Source organism: Tachyglossus aculeatus, chromosome 2 (genome assembly GCF_015852505.1).
Source record: "Tachyglossus aculeatus isolate mTacAcu1 chromosome 2, mTacAcu1.pri, whole genome shotgun sequence".
NCBI lineage: Eukaryota > Metazoa > Chordata > Mammalia > Monotremata > Tachyglossidae > Tachyglossus > Tachyglossus aculeatus.
In genome coordinates, this window is record NC_052067.1 from 71,804,569 (window position 1) to 71,821,698 (window position 17,130).

Here is a 17,130-nt window from a genome sequence, read left to right on the forward strand (position 1 = left end):
ACCCCTCATCTTTCTGCTCCTTATCCTTCCAATTATCGACTCAGCATTTTAGTGTCATGTCCTCACTCATTCACTCATAATCACCTCTAGCACTTCTGTACTTATCGAGTTACACCTCTACTATTGAAGAACTTACCCATTCTTATTCATTTTTCCATTCTCTTTCTCCTCCTATCTGTAAAATTATCTTGTGTCAGTCTCTCCCACTAGATTGTAAGGTCCTTGAAGACAGTGAGTGTTTCTAACTCTATTAACACTGTTGTATTCCCCATACAGTAGGTAGTCAATAAATCCAAAGGGAAGTAGCATGGTGTGGTGGAAAATGCATGGGCCTCGAAGTCAGAGCACCTGGGTTCATTCATGCATTCATTCAATTGTATTTATTCAGTGCTTATTGTGTGCAGAGCACTGTACTACTACTAATAATAATAATGATGGTATTTAGTACGTGCTTACTATGTGCAAAGCACTGTTCTAAGCACTGGGGAGGTTACAAGATGATCAGGTTGTCCCACGGGGGGCTCACAGTCTTCATCCCCATTTTCCAGATGAGGGAACTGAGGCCCAGAGAAGTTAAGTGACTTGCCCAAAGTCACACAGCTGACAAGTGGCAGAGCAGGGACTTGAACCCATGACCTCTGACTCCAAAGCCCATGCTCTTTCCACTGAGCCATGCTAAGTGTGTGGGAGAGTACAATACAATAGTAAACACACATATTCCTGCTCACAACGAGCTTACAGTCTAGAGGGAGTTCTAATGCCGGCTCCACCACTTCTTTTTCATATGACCTTGAGCAAGTCACTTAACTTCTCTGTGCCTCAGTTCCTTCATCTGCAAAATGGGGATTCAATATCTGTGTACCCTCCTACTTAGACTGGGAGTTCCATGTGGGACCTGGTTATCTTTCATCTACACCATTGCTTGGTACATATTAAGTACTTAATAAATACAACAGTTATTATTATTTATTGATTGATTGTAAGTTCCTAGATGGCAAGGAATGAGTGCTTGCTCTCCCAAGTGCTTACTACCACAGTTAATATGGGCTCAATCAATCGATTTTATTTATTGAGTGTTTACTGTGATGGACTGATTGATTATGTGCTTGGCCTAAGATTCAAAAGACTGAGGAGGGGCATGGTGAGTAATGGTAATTTGAATTTACTTGGTAGTTTTCCTTTACAGAGGTTGAATGTTTTCACAAATGTCAGTTCAGTAATTGTCACAACATCCTAAAATAATCAAAGGGGAAAAGAATAGAATCATTTTACAGATAAAAGGATTGAGGGAAAGAATGGGAAATGATTTAGCCAAGAGGGACAAAGTTATTGACACAGTCAGGACCAGAATTTGGTCTCATTGCATCCAGCCTAGTTCTCTGCAAATTCCTGGGACCTTAGTTAACTAACCTAAAGTCGTTCTTGATCTGCTGCTCAATTCTGCTCCTCTGGCTGGAAAGCAGTGCATTCCTTGTGGATTGGAATCAATTAATCAGGGATACTTGTTGAGCATTTACTATGTGCAGAACACTGTACTAAACACTTGGGAGAGTACATCAGAGTTAGAAGACATGTTTCCTGCCCACAGTCTAGAGGGAGAGACAGAGATTAAAATAAATTGCAGATATGTACATAAGAGCTGTGGGGCTGAGAGAGGGGTGAATATAAAATGCTTAAAGGGTACAGATCCAAGTGCAGAAGGGAGAGGGAGTAGGGAAGATGAGTGGAAGGCCCTTCAGAGGAGATGTGATTTTAATAAAGCTTTGAAGTTAGGGAGTGTGGTGGTCTGTCAGATATGAAGTGGGGAGGGAGTTCCAGGTCACAGGAAAGATGTGAGCAAGAGGCCAGCATCCAGAAAGATAAGATCATGGTATACTGAATACGTTGGTGTCAGAAGAGTAAAACATGTGGGCTGGATTGTAGAAGGAAATGAGTGAGATAAGGTAGGAGGGGGAGAGCTGATTGAGTGCTTTATAGTTGCTAAGGAGTTTCTGTTTGATGAAGAGGTGGGTGGGCAACCACTGGAGGTTTCATGGGGAAACAGGAACTAAATGATTTTTAAGAAAAATGATTCAGGAAGCAAAGTGAAGTATAGGGTAAGAAGTATGGAGTATGAAGTGATTTCTTGTACTTGGATTTGTACCCTTTATTCACCCAACCCTCAACCCCACAGCCCTTATGTGCATATATGTAATTTATCTTAGTATCTGTCTAGAGAGGGAGATCTTAATATCTGTCTCCCTCTCTAGACTGTAAATTAATTGTGGGCAGAGATCCAGGGTCTACCAACTCTATTAAATTGTACTCTCCCAAGTGCTTAGTACAATGCTGTGCACACAGGAAGTACACAACAAATGCAACTGATTGGAGTAAGGAGAGACTGGGGCAAGGGCAGAAGGTCAACAAGGAGCTTAATGCAGTAGTCAAGGTGGGATATGGGCTTGGATCAGTGTAGTAACAGTTTGGATGGAGAGGAAAGGGTGGATTTTAGCGATGTTGTGAAAGTAGAACTGGCAGGCTTTGGTGACATATTGAATATGTGGGTTGAATCAAAGAGATGAGGTGAGGGTAGTGCCAAAGTTATGGGCTTGTGACATAGGGAATGTAGTGGTGGTGTTGAAAGTGATTGGAAAGAAAGGGGAAGGACAGGGTTTGGGTGGAAAGATGTGGAGTTCTGTTTTGGACCTATAAAGGTAGAGGTGTCAGGGAGACACAAAGTAGAAATGCCCTGTAGGCAGGAGGAAATATGAGACAGTAGAAAAGGAGAAAGGTAGATTTATGAATCATCCACAGAGAGGTGGTACTTGAAGCTGTGGGAGCAAATGAGTTCCCAATAAAACATGTGTGCATGAATGCACACACACACACACACACACACACACACACACACACACACACACCCCTCAAAAGTACCACTGATTGGTTGATTTATGAAACTATAGCCACCAACTGAAGGTCTGCTATCCCCTCCCTTTCTCCCTAGCCTCCCAGGCAAATACTCAACTGGAGGCCAGTATTAGAGTGCCCAGAACTGGAGCTGGAGCTTTGGGCCAGAGAATATATGGCAGCACAGAGCTGCTGAACCCAATTAATTAGTGGCTATCAGTGGAAAGCAGAGTGATTCACTCATTCTATGTAAATGTGCACTGGCAGTTCCAGAATACACTGCTGTGAGGAACCTCGAGCAGTCACAGGACCAGCTGTACCTTGGTTAGTGTTTGTGTTGATGGAGAGTCTCTTTAGATTTTTGTGAATACATTCCTTTCCTTTTGTAAATAGGTGAGAGTTAGTGGAAAAGGTAACAATTCACTTGTGCCTCTGCCTCTAAGAATATCTTCATTAAAAAATAAAGCCTACAATTGAATGAGATTGCTGCCCCAAGCTCTGAAACCCGTATCAGAGATACACATGAGAGCACAAGGAGTAGCCTCAAGTGAGCAGGTATATTCCTGTTAACGGGGAAAGAACTTCCAGGGCAAAGACAGCTGGGGCGTTGGTATAGTCCCCCTTGCCACTTCAGAACATTTGCCTCGGAACTTGTTGGGTGGTAGCCCTAATTCTATAAATTGTTGGAAAGGATTGTTGGTTACCTTGGAACAGTGCTCATCACATAACGTTATTATGATTATTCCAGAGCAAATAATCTGATCATTCCCTTGCCTGTCCATTCCATAAATTGAACAACTGAGCATTTGTCGCTCACTTTTCAGCACTTTCTATGGGGCCCAAGCCTCTTTAAACAAGTCAAACGACATAATTCATGGAGAAAAAAAGACCAGGAGAATGAATTACCTGTACAGATCTTTTTAAAGTTGGGATTTTCCAAGGGGTGCCCAGGAAGGCGGCACTGGAACCGATGCTGCCAGAACTCGGGAAACCATGGATTACGAGTGTTGGTATCCAGCCTTAGCTTCAGGAAGTAGTCATCAAAAGACAAGACCTCTGGAGACTGAAGCTTGATGGTGATGCCCCCATTGGCCTCCATCTCATAACCTTCAATGACTTCGTCTCTGTCTGCCCAGCCATCACTGAAAAGGAGAAGGGAGAGAAGTTCTCACATACAGAAGGCTATCAGGTGGCAACAGTAAATTTAATCTCTAGACAAAATTCAGCCTGGCCCAAGTAGCCCAAGTCATTTTCAAACCAGATCTAAATTTTTTTCTGAAAACAGCTCAGAATGACAGGTTAATAGGTAGAGGGTAAATGAACTCCATTAACAAGACTCAATGAGGAACAGGAACACTGGTCAATCACCCTTGACAGTGGGAGAAAAGAACTTCCTTTAAACTGGATAGTGGATGTTCCAGTGAGCTAAAGAGGCTCCTGAGTGGGAACAGAAAATGTGGTTTGCTCATTCCACTGTCCGTGAATGCCCAGACCAGGAGCAAATCAAACTCTGAGCTCTAAGTTTACAAGTCTGTGATCCCAGCAAGCCCAACTATTGAAGCTAAGAGACTAATTCCAAGCAAACTAAGCTGAGACATGTGTCGTGGTGGGGGAGAAAATTGAATCAACTTAGAAAAAGCCACATGCTGCTTTTGCTCCTGGGAATCTGGAAAAGGCCTGCCTTTCTTACAAATGAATGCTTCCTCTTTGCTGTTTTCAGTGCTGATCCAAAATGACAGTGTTAAGGTAAATCTCCACCCCATGGAGATAATTTTGTTTCAAAAATGAAAAACAGACACAGTATCCTTTCTGGGTAAAGCAAGGTCATTTTAATTAGGTCACTGTGGTTTAGACATTTTTTTCGCTTTTTTTCCTAGGGCTCACTCTCAGGTTCGAATGTAGTATGGAGTTCACCGGGCCCCTGAAAAATCAATATGACCATTCAGCTTTTATTCAAGAGCCTATGTGAACCATGTCTAACTTAATTTTGGTTGATTTGACCATATTCCAGGAGGAATAGATTATTCCAGCAGCTTCACAGGGGACACACTAGTCGGGAAGATCACTTCTCTAGTCTTTGCTTGAATCATCACTTCTTCTAATGGCTTCAAACAGCCTGAAGGAATTGCAGAAAAGCATGTGATTGACCCCTGCAGAAGCTGCCTCTTTCCTGAGAGCAGTGGGGTTAAATGTGGTCTCCAGTCACTTAAATAAATTGATAGTCATCTAAATTAATAGTGCAGTTCAACTACAGAGCATCACTCATTCCCATCCTCCTTGATGGACTCTTGCAGGCTGCAGCTATTGGTTTGAATTAACATGTAGGTGGAGGCACACTAGTGAACAGTCTTTGCATAATAACTTGCAGGTAGCAGCATAGCCTGGTGGAAAAAGCATGGGCCTGGGAATCAGAGGAACTGGGTTCTAATCCAGGCTCTGCCAGTTGTCTGCTGTGTGAACTTTGGCAAGTCACTTAAGTTCTCTGTGCCTCAGTTACCTCATCTGCAAAAAGGGGATTAAGACTGTGACCCCCATGCGGGTGGGGCATGGACGTGTCCATCCTCATTTCTACCCCAGTTAGTACAGTGCTTGGAAAATAGTAGGCACTTAACAAATTCCATTAAAAAAAACAAAACTTCATTACATCAAAAAGGAAAAAGGCAAGTGGAAGGGGAACCAGTGGTTTTAACCCTTAGCACATGTTAAATTTGACAAAATGCCCAAGACAAAATAACTCGTTAAATAAACAGTTGTTTCCTGGCTTGATGTTAGGAACTGAGATAAATCAAAGTAGAATATTTGATATTAATAATTCCTGAAAGAAATTATCCACATAAGGGGCTGGGTGGGGGGGAATAAATGAATGAAGGATGCTACACCACTTAGATGGGGCTAATTCCTTGACTGTTTAAAGTACTAAACTTTTTCATATATGTCAGTCAGATCATGCATTTTCACTATATATTTTGGATAGAATATTGTCGTGGAATTAGGGAAGAGTCTTCAAGCATTGTGCATCTACCTGGATAGAAAACAATGTGATAATGGAAGAAATGACTATGTGCATGCATATAGCAAGGCAAATAGTAGTTAGTAGTAGTAAGATCATTTATTGAGCTCCCAGTGGGTGCCTCTGACTGAATGGAGAAGGATATCAGGACTGTACCCTCCAAGGACTTTATCTTTATTAACATGCCTTTCTACTCCCCTAGCTTCTGATTTTTGAATTGTAAGTGGTTCAGTGGTTTTTGCCTGGGCTATATTTTATTCTCTTCTCTAAATATCTGTTCCTCCTCTCGCTGCCTCTCATAAACTGTGAACCTCTTGAGGGCAGGGACTCTGATATCTGAATTTGCTTATTTTATATTCATCTAAGCAGTACCATGCATTCAAATTCCATTGTGATTACTATTAATGCAAAATGCCACTCACTGAATAGTAAGTACAAAAACTTCAATGCATGGACTAAACAATAACAATCTCAACAGCCTGGTCCTTTGCATATCTCATTAAAATTTGACCTTTTAGAAACTGTGATGAAGTTGCTTATTCCAATATTCCTCTTCAAGGCAAAGACAGCAAAGCAGTCAAGCATAGCATATTTGCAGAATTCTCTACTGATGGTGCGATCCTATGCATTAGAGTCGGTGTGACTGAAAAGAGCTAAGCACAACTCACACTTCATTTCACCTTGTAAGCATGTAAAAATTATGTCCCCTCTAGCCATCTGATCTTCTACTCAAGGAGAGCAACTTAGCATTGCCACATGCCCTGCTGGCCCACCTGCCGCAGTTGTCTCCTAACAATCTGCAGGTGCTAACACATTGTACTAGACATACATCCCTATGTCTTTAAATCATTTGCGTTGTTCTCCCTACTTGCATGTACCCTCTTCCAGCAGCTGCTTGGGATGCTTTCATCCATTCTCCTCACACATCCCACCCTGGAAAGCAGGGTGGTGATGGGCACTGTATCAACACTGGGGACCTGGCTTCATTTCAGGCCTTGTGTGGGTGGTTGCGCCTTTCGTTTTGATATGGAACACAGCTCTTAGGTGGTAGACCGATTGCTCAAGAAGTTGAGGTGCCATGTATGGTTGGCCCAAGACTACTATGCTCTGTGATGACTTTCTCAAGGACTTGATGTTTATCATCTCACATCTTCTGGGGGTGAAGACTAATGCTGCAAGGGAATAGATACTTCCATGTCAGTGTTGATGGCTGCCAGTGGGTGGTAGCACAATCACTGTCTCCAGTGACTTCTGCTGAACCATCTGTTGGAGAAATATGAGTTCAAGTTTAAATCTGTGGTTTGAAATGCAGCAGTATGTTGTTTAGGAACAGAATGAACCTTTGATTCTTTTTATTCTTCAGTTATGGACAGCAAAATATGGCTTGCATTCCATAACACAAGAACCCTCCTCTCCTTCTGCCACTGTCCCTTGTCCCTTCCCATAAACGTCTTCAGCTTGAAGTGTCTTTTCCAGCCTCCAGCTCACTTTTGGCTTTTTCCGTGACTGAAAACTCCAGCTCAAAAGTCCATCTCTTACTGAAGCTTTTCATCCTATCTCACTCCAGTCATTCCTGACCCTCTAAAACTTCCTCTGTGACCTTCCCCTCTACAATCTTCAATCAACCAATAGTATTTTTTGAACTCCTACCATACGCAGAACACACTCTATTAAATGCTTGGGAGTGTGCAACTACCTACAACTACCTAGAGAAGCACCATGGCATAGTGGAAACAGCATTGGCTTAGGAGTCAGAGGATGTGGGTTCTAATCCTGGCTCTGCCATTTGTCTGTTGTGTGATCTTGGGCAAGCCACTTAACTTCCCTGTGGCTCAGTTACCTCAGCTGTAAAATGGAGATTAAGACTGTGAGCCCTATGTGAGACAACTTAATTGCCTTGTATCTACCCTAGCACTTAGGACAGTGCTTATCCCATAGTATGCATTTAGCAAATACTATTATTAGTATTACAAGTCCTCATTGAGGAGACATTGCCCATATAGACCTAAATTTGAAATGAACCCTGTTCTTCAGGAACTTCCAGTCTACTAGAGATGAGAAAGCTGAACAAGAAATAGTGTCTCATGTATCAGCTCTCCCCTAGTTCTTAGTAAAGTGTATTTTCCCCAGGAGGTGCCCAATTACTTCTACAAAGTGATTATAATGAGAGTAATTTGTGTTTGATGTACCACTCAAACTCGGGCTTTGGAGTCAGAGGTCAGGGGTTCAAATCCCGGCTCTGCCAATTGTCAGCTGTGTGACTTTGGGAAAGTCACTTAACTTCTCTGTGCCTCAGTTACCTCATCTGTAAAATGGGGATTAAGACTGTGAGCCCCCTGTGGGACAACCTGATTACCTTGTATCCCCCCAGCGCTTAGAACAGTGCTTTGCACATAGTAAGCGCTTAATAAATACCATCATTATTATCATTTCTGTCAGTCATGTTTCTGCTAGGTCACATTGTGCAACAAGCAAATAAGTGGGCAAGGATGCAGCACACTGTGAAGTGCAGAGATTTCTTACACACAGGACCCATTTATCAACCCAAGTGATCGTAACTTATTAATGCCAGCAAGATGCTGTAGCATCATAACCCAGCAGGTGACTGTCTTGGCTGCCTCTGTGCTCACTGCTGCCCAGGATATTCAATCCAGCTCTTTTTCAGGATTCCACAGTGGCCTGACCACCTTGTGGAACGTCCGAGGTAGGATGGTGCAGCAGGCACTGCCCTATTTGTAGAGCTTTGACCAGAACCCAGGTTTCCTAACCCCCAGACCCAACAACAGGGCTGAGAATGTGGAAAAAAACACATTCAATAGCATAAGCACTTAATAACATAACACAAAAATAACATATATAACATAAATAGCATATAATGACAAATAACAAGCACTTAGTACAGTTCTCTGAACACAGTAAGCACTCAGTAAATATGACTGACTGATGAATAACATATGGAGAGTTAAAAAGTGGAGAAAAGTAGTGAGAGGGTAGACCTGTAACATCACTATAGTGATTTCATTCATTGGGATGATCAATCAATCAATCAATCGTATTTATTGAGCGCTTACTGTGTGCAGAACACTGTACTAAGTGCTTGGGAAGTACAAGTTGGCAACATATAGAGACAGTCCCTACCCAACAGTGGGCTCACAGTCTAGAAGACTGATGCCCTTTGCCTAGCAGTTGCAGGCCCTGGACAAGGGCACAGGTGGGTCCGTGGGGTTCCAAACAGCATAGGAAGCTCGCTGTGGGCAGGAAAGTGTTTGCTTATTGTTGTATTCTCCCAATCACTTAGTATAATTCTCTGCAGACAGTAAGCACTCAATAAATATGATTGAATGAATGAGTGAATAGGATGGGGGTGCGGCCAAAGCTCCCCTCCTCTTTTTGCTTCCCCCAGTCAGCCTCCCATGGCACCAGCTGCCCCCACAGTGGGCTGCCACGGTTCCAGCGAGAGGGTAGGAGGAACGAGCCCCTTCTACCCACAAGATGCAAGAGATTATAATATCACTATTACTACTACTACTAACAACATAACTAATGATAATGGCATTAAGTTTTTACTATGTGCCAAGCACTGTACTAAAGCACTAAGGTGCTAAAGTAATGCCACTTGTTCAGGCACACTGTCGGTGAAGTTCCTGGGGATCACAGTCTGAAAGGGAGGAGAGCAGGTATTTCATCCCCATTTTACAGATGAGGAAACTGAGGCACAGATAAATTAAGTGATTTGCCCAGGGCCACCTAGCAGGCAAATGGCAGAGCTGGAATTAGAACCTAGTCCTCCTGACTCCAAGTCCTGTGTGTCTTCCACTCAGCCACAGTGCTTCTACCTTGGTAACATCAAGATGTGTCTTGTCTATCTTACAGAAACCTATCAAAAAGCCATTATGACTTCTCTTTCTAGATTTTTTTTTTGGCTCGTGTGGCCCTGTCTCTCTTCTTTCCTCTCTCTGGGCTTCTTTCATAGTAATATAAAATATAGAAAAAACTTCTCCCCTGGTAGTACATTTATTTTACTTGTACATATTTATTCTATTTATTTTATTTTGTTAATATGTTTTGTTTTGTTGTCTGTCCCCCCCTTCTAGACTGTGAGCCCACTGTTGGGTAGGGACTGTCTCTATATGTTCCCAACTTCTACTTCCCAAGTGCTTAGTACAGTGCTCTGCACACAGTAAGCACTCAATAAATACAATTGATTGATTAGTACAGTGCTTTGCACACAGTAAGTGCTCAATAAATATGATTGAATGAATAGTACATGCCCTTTTTTTGGTCAGTGATCCATGGCCACATTCTTCTTTTGCCCCTCTTAACTCAGGCCTTGACTTGTCACCCTTGTATTCTACCCCATGTTTAGGAGATACCAGATTTACATTACTAGCCTCTAACTGGTTAAGTTTCGCTCAAAGTCACAAAAAAAGCCATAGTTCCATAGTTAGATCCTAAGTAGGGGGTACGTTCAGGCAACAGTACCAGTGTTTCTTACTTAGAAGTCATTAATTTACCATTTTATAGTGCACATTTTACTGGATTATTTACAGCATGTGAAAACAAATGTCTGGAAAATTCAAACTGCAAAAATCCCATCTTTGTAGCAAGAGGGGGATACTCTTGTGGTCTCTTACCAAGAAAAAAACTAACAGGAATATTTAAGGGTTGGTGAAGCTGTACTTCTTAAAATTGAAAATAATTTCTAAACCCCTAAAGTGCAGGGATTATTTTCTTTAATGGTATTTTTTAAGCGCTTACTATGTGCCAGGCACTTTTTCCACTTTCCTTTCTCTAATTCTCTCCTTGACCCCCTCCAATCTGGTTTCCACCCTCTTCACTCCACAGAAACAGCCCTCTGTAAGGTCACCAATGACTTTCTCACCAAACCCGATAGCCTCTACTCCATCTTAATCCAACTAGATGGCTCAGCTTCCTTTGACACCGTGGACCACCCCCTCCTCCTTGAAACGTTATCTAACCTCAGCTTCACTAACACTATCCTTTCCTGGTTCTCCTCCTATCTTTCTGACTGCTCTTTCTCACTCTCTTTTACTGGCTCCTACGCTTTGTCCCATCCTCTGACAGTGAGGATCCCACAAAGCTCAGTTCTGGGACCTTTTATTTTCTCCATCTACACCCATTCCCTTGGAGCACTCTTTCACTCTCATGGCTTCAAGTACTGTATTCATGCAGATGATTCTTTACCACTCTAGCCTTAAGCTCTCTCCTTCTCTGCAGTTTTCCATTTCCACCTGCTTGAGGACATATCTACCTGACTGTCTCACCAACACCTCAAACTAAACATATCAGCACAAAACTTCTTATTCTCTCACTCAAACCCTGTCCTTCCCAATCCTTTCCTAGCACTGTAGATAATACTACTATTCTCCCTATCTCACAAGCCCATAATCTTGGCAGTACCCTCAGATTATCTCTCTGATACAACCCACATGTTGGATGACACCAAATCCTGCCAATTCTGCGTTCACAACATCGGTCGCTAAAATATGCCCTTTCCTCTCCATCCAATCTGCTATTATACTGATCCAAGCACTTATCCTATCCTAACTTGACTACTGCATCAGTCTCCTGGCTGACCTTCTTGTCTCTCCCTACTCCATCCCATACTTCACTCTAATGCATGGATCATTTTTCTAAGAAAAGTCCAATCTACCTCCAGTGGTTGTCCATCCACCTCTGCATCAAACAGAAACTCCTTACTATTGGCTTTAAAGAAACTCAATCAGCTTGCCCCCTCCTACCTTACCTCACTGATCTCCTTTGTAGCCTAGCCCACACACTTTGCTCCTGTAGCACCAATTTGCACACTGTAAATTTGCACACATCTTTATCTCACCAGCGACCCCTTTCCCATGTCCTCCCATTGGCCTGGAACTCCTTCCCCTTCATATATGCCAGACCACCACTCTTCCCACCTTTAAATCCTTATTAAGGTCACAGCTCTTCCCAGAGGCCTTCCCCAATTATGCCCGCTTTCCCTAACTCCCTCTCCCTTATGCATCATCTATGCAATTGGATCTGTAACCTCTGGCCACTAGGTATTTACCCCACCCTTAGCCTGGCAACACTTATGTACATACCTGTAATTTATTTACTTATAGTGTTAGCTGTCTCCTTCTATGGATTATAAGGTTTTTGTTTGCAAGGAATATGTTTACAAACTCTGTTGTGTACCATTCATTCATTCAATCGTATTTATTGAGCACTTACTGTGTGCAGAACACTGTGCTAAGCACTTGGGAAGTACCACTCTCCTAAGTGCTTAAGACAATGCTCTTCACACAGTAAGCACGCAATAAATACCACTGATTGCAAGACATCCAAAGTTTTGATTCCCAATTTAAAAGCGTAGACCACTACTGCCTTGCACCTCTGATATTTTTCAGCTCCAGCACACTAATGAGCCATCAGTGAATCTATAGTAATAATAATAATTGTGGTATTTGTTAAGCACTTACTGTGTGCCAGACACTGTTCTAATCACTGGGATATATACAAATCGGGTTGAACACAGTGCCGGTCCCACATAGGGCTCACAGTTTTAATCCCCATTTTAATTATAACAATTAATTTTAGAAACCTCTTTGCTGCATATTTGATATGGTGCAGCATCTGTCCCTTTAGAAACTAAGTGAAGAAAAGCTACTTAATGGCAGATGCACTTTCTATTAATCTAAAAAAGGGTGGGGAAAGAAACAGCTGTAATACAAGTGTGGAGGATTATCTTTTTTAACTTCAAGTTATTATTGTCTGAGTAAGTCAAACAAGAAAGCTGTTCTCCCTCCTATTTAGACTGTGAGCCCCATCTGGGACAAGGACTGTATCCAACCTGATTAACTTGTATCTACCCTAGTGCTTAGTACAGTGCTTGGCACATAGTAAGTGTTTAACAAACACCATGGAAAAAAAACTGATGGTAGGATTCATGCAATGTTGGCATAAACTTGTGAAGTCCACTTTTACTTTAGTATTCATTAAGGATTAACTGTATTCCAGCATAAGCACTGACAATCACTTGAGAAAATCTGAGATCAACTACATGAGCCCTGCTCTCAAGGATGTCACAATCTAATGGTGGAGATAAACACAAATAATTTATAAATAGCAGAAAAAGAACACTCTGATTGCTCATAGGAATATGATAGAATGAATTAATAAGTATAAATTAACATGAAAAAATATGCGTTAGATTTTTTTAAAAGGCTGAAGAGATATGTGTTGAACATCATTTTCCAAATACAGGGATAGGGAGATAGAATGTTTAGAGTTTTTCCTTGTTTACCCCACCATGGAAGTAGAATGTAGTTCTCACAACAGCAATCTTGCAGACTTTGCTGCCAAGTACAATGAGAAGAGGGAGGTGCAAGTAGACAGGCAGAGCATTAGGTTCAATAAGATTTTATCCCATAAGGAATTCCATTATTGGGTCAGACCAATGGTTCATAAAACCCACAGAACTTTGCAAGTATCACCAGGATTCTTGAAGAACAATGTAGTGGGCTAACTATTGCCACCCTCATGACAAAGTAAAGACTATAAGGGCCTAAGAGGAAATGTCACCAACAAGTTCTCCGTTTCTGCCTTGCTCCCAGGATCACAGTCCCTAGTAAAAGAATCCAAAGAAACGAAAATGTATTTGTACAACTCATATCCGTGGTCATTCAGATGGCTTTGACTGAAGGGAATTCAGTCAAATTGCCATCTATCCTTCTCAGAGTCCAGGTTATTTCCTGGGAATACCTTAAGTACTTAGGGGATTTCACTTACTGTTTCTTTAAGGCTGCTAGGAGACCGTTCCATTGCTCAACTTGTGCATCAGGCAGCATAATGTTATATCATGTTATGGATGGAGTCTTAATAATAATGACCAACAAGCATCAGTCCTGAGACTTCAGGACAGAACATGTTCACAAAGAAATTGATTATAGCGATAGTGTTTTGAGCTGTATATTTTCTCATCCCTTCTACTTATGTACCTGCTGGGACAGGGAGGGCAGCACTTTGTGGAGTGTGTACAAACTCTGTTTTGTTTGTTTGTTTTTTATGCACATGTCCTGTTTATTGCTGCAACATAGAGAGTAAGCTGTGCTTTAACACCATGACTCCATAGTGGCTGCCTCTGTTGCTGCTACGGTTTTTGCCTCCCACATTAGTCAACTTTTTTGGTGAGGGTATTCCTGCTGGTTCTTTGGTCAGAAACCTTCATCATTGATATCATCATCATCATCATCAATCGTATTTATTGAGCGCTTACTGTGTGCAGAGCACTGTACTAAGCGCTTGGGAAGTACAAGTTGGCAACATATAGAGACAGTCCCTACCCAACAGTGGGCTCTAGCAAGCAGAACTAGGATCGACCCACATCTCCTGATTGCCTGAGAAGCAGCGTGGCTCAGTGGAAAGAACCCAGGCTTGGGAGTAAGATGTTGTGGGTTCTAATCCCGGCTCGGCCACTTGTCAGCTGTGTGATTTTGGGTAAGTGACTTCACTTCTCTGTGCCACAGTTCCCTCATCTGTAAAATGGGGATGAACACTGTGAACCCCCTGTGGAACAACCTGATCACCTTGTATCCCCCCCAGTGCTTAGAACAGTGCTTTGCACATAGTAAGTGCTTAACAAGTGCCATCATCATTATTATTATTATTATCCCCAGAACAACAGCTGTGCAAATGGGTAAGACTGAATGTATTGTCATTCTATATATGCCTTCAAGCCTGGTTTTTAAGTTTCTCCACCAATTAAGACACTAACAATTATGTAGCAATTAGGTAAAGAGAAGCAATGAAGTGAAAACTAAACAGTTAAATGTGTTAAAGTATCTTCATATACAGAGCTTATTGTTTCATGACCTCACATGAGGTCTGTTTCCCCTAACTAACACTTCAGCATTCCAGTTCTAACTACAAGGAAGCAACCTGGGCTAGTGGATAGAGCACAGGCTTGGGAGTGAGAAGGACCTAGTTTCTAATTCTGTCTCCATCACTTGCCTGTTGTGTGACCTTGGACAAGTCATTTCACTCCTCTGTGCTTCATGTACCTCTTCTGTAAAATGAGGACTAAGACCATAAATCCAGTGTGGGATAGGGACTATGTCCAACCCAATTACCTTCTATCTACCACAGCACTTAGTACGGTGCTGGGTATATAGCAAGCACTTAACAAATACCATAATAATAAAATAATAATAATTATTATTATTATTACACACCTGTGTCCTCAAGAGCACCCATAGCACTTCTGTATATATCTTACATACCCTAGGACTTAAGCATGAACTCATAAGCATATCCACTTCTCTTTCCTAATATTATCCCCTGCTAGATTGCAAGCCCCTTAAAAGCAGGAATTGATGGCAATTGGAAAAAGTTTGCAAACACCTCTTATGGTGAAGAGACCAAGAGTGTTGGGATTTATTTACAGCAGGCCCCGCAGATTTTCTCATGCAAAGTTGAGTTTGTGAAAGCATCCATAAATTCAAGTAGGGAAGACCTGTGTCATGGTAATAATAATAATTACTACAGTACTTGTTAAGCACTTACTATGTGCCAAGCACTGTTCTGGGTAGATATAAGACAATCGAGTTGGGCAATCCTTTTCCCACAGTGGGCTCACAATCTTAATCCCTATTTTACAGATGAGGTAACTGAGGCACTGAGGAGTTAAGTGATTTATCCAAGGACACACAGCAGGAATGTGGCAGAGCCAGGTGGTGCATATTCCTACACAGAAATTTTAGACACAAGGGATAGAAAAGAAACTTTAGACTTTTTACAAGCTCCTTTTGGTGTGTAATTTTGTCTTCCTTAGGAAAATGAAATCCAAATCACCCAACCACCCCAAGCCCAAACAGTGAATATGCTTGTTCAGAAAAATGAATAACCACAACAGGAAGACAATAGATTGTTTTTTGAAATTAATTCTTGCTTCAGCAGAGCATGTGCCCCTAGTTCTATAATGAGAGTTGTGTTCTTGCCATACCTTGTAAACTTATGCTGTGGTCTTCACCTGTTCTGATGCTGTGCCCATGTATGCAGTGGTTTCTCCAATACTATGGCACCCCAGGCCCATACAGGCTCTCTGTGATTAAAGAACGTTCTCCAATTCCAGAGTTATATTTTACCCCAAACGTGTTTGAAAACAAAAGTTATAACAGAACTGAGTGACTCATATTTTAGGAGTCTTTTACAAAAATAAAATTAGGCCACAGCTAAATTGACATTTTGGGCCAGAATTCGATGAACAGTTTAAATAAGTAGGTTGTAGCTTGATTCTAAAGAAATATTTAGAATGGATTTCAAGTTTGACTAATGGATTCTTCCTATCTTTAGAATTCTGTTTAGACTATATAGACACGTTACTACCTTGGATTTTGAAAACATTCACTCTCAAAAATTGATCTAAACTCCTGATTCAAGCACTGTACTAGAATTATTAGAGAAAACAGGAAAGTTTCCCTGATGATTGTCCTGGTAGAAACCAATATTTTATTGCCAAATTTAATTTTAAATTGCCCCAAGCTGACTTCATTCTGAATTTATGGAAGCCCAGGAGAATAGAAGGGAGGAAGTTTATCTTGCACATAATCCATTTTAAGTCAATCATCTTGTGTTTTTATATTGAAGCATGTACACAAACTAAGGAAATGCAATAACTGCAGATAGAACTCACTCATCAGTTTGCTCCATTTTTTCCTGTAAAAATCTGTCAGAGAATGGCACCAAGTACCAACTGAGGGTAGAACTGTAAAAAAGTACCAAGAACTCAGGCTGTGCACATGGCTCCCAAATCTACCTCATTAGCCTCAAACTCTAATCCACCCTACAAGCTCATTTGTCTTCTTGCTTCCACACAGATATCTTCTAGGCTCCTTAAATTCAGCATAGCCAGAAATTAAGTTCATTTATTAATTAATGGTATTTATTGAGAGTTTACTCTTTGGAGAGAACTGTACAAAGGCAGCTTGTTGTGGGCAGGGAATGCATCTGTTATACTGCTATATTGTCCTCTCAAGCACTTAGTGCAGTGCTCTGTACACAGTAAGTGCTCAAAAAGTATGATTGACTGCCTACTTGGGTGAATACTGCTCACCTTCCCTCCTAAACACCTTCTCCTAATTCTATCAAAGCTGACAACACCACCAACCTCCATCCAAGAATTTCACAACCCTGCTGTCATCTCCACCTATCTTCTTACTCTCACATTCAGTTATTTT

At 41.6% G+C, this 17,130-nt stretch overlaps 1 protein-coding gene across 1 annotated transcript in view; it reads right to left on the minus strand.

Moving 5' to 3' along the window:
* The window catches only part of GRM1 (glutamate metabotropic receptor 1), a 348,169-nt gene that overhangs the window by 81,000 nt on the left and 250,039 nt on the right, over nucleotides 1-17,130 (minus strand). Inside the window, exon 3 of the mRNA XM_038762331.1 lies at nucleotides 3,793-4,028. Within this exon, the coding sequence (XP_038618259.1) occupies nucleotides 3,793-4,028 (236 nt within the window). The remainder of the gene's footprint in view (nucleotides 1-3,792; nucleotides 4,029-17,130) is intronic.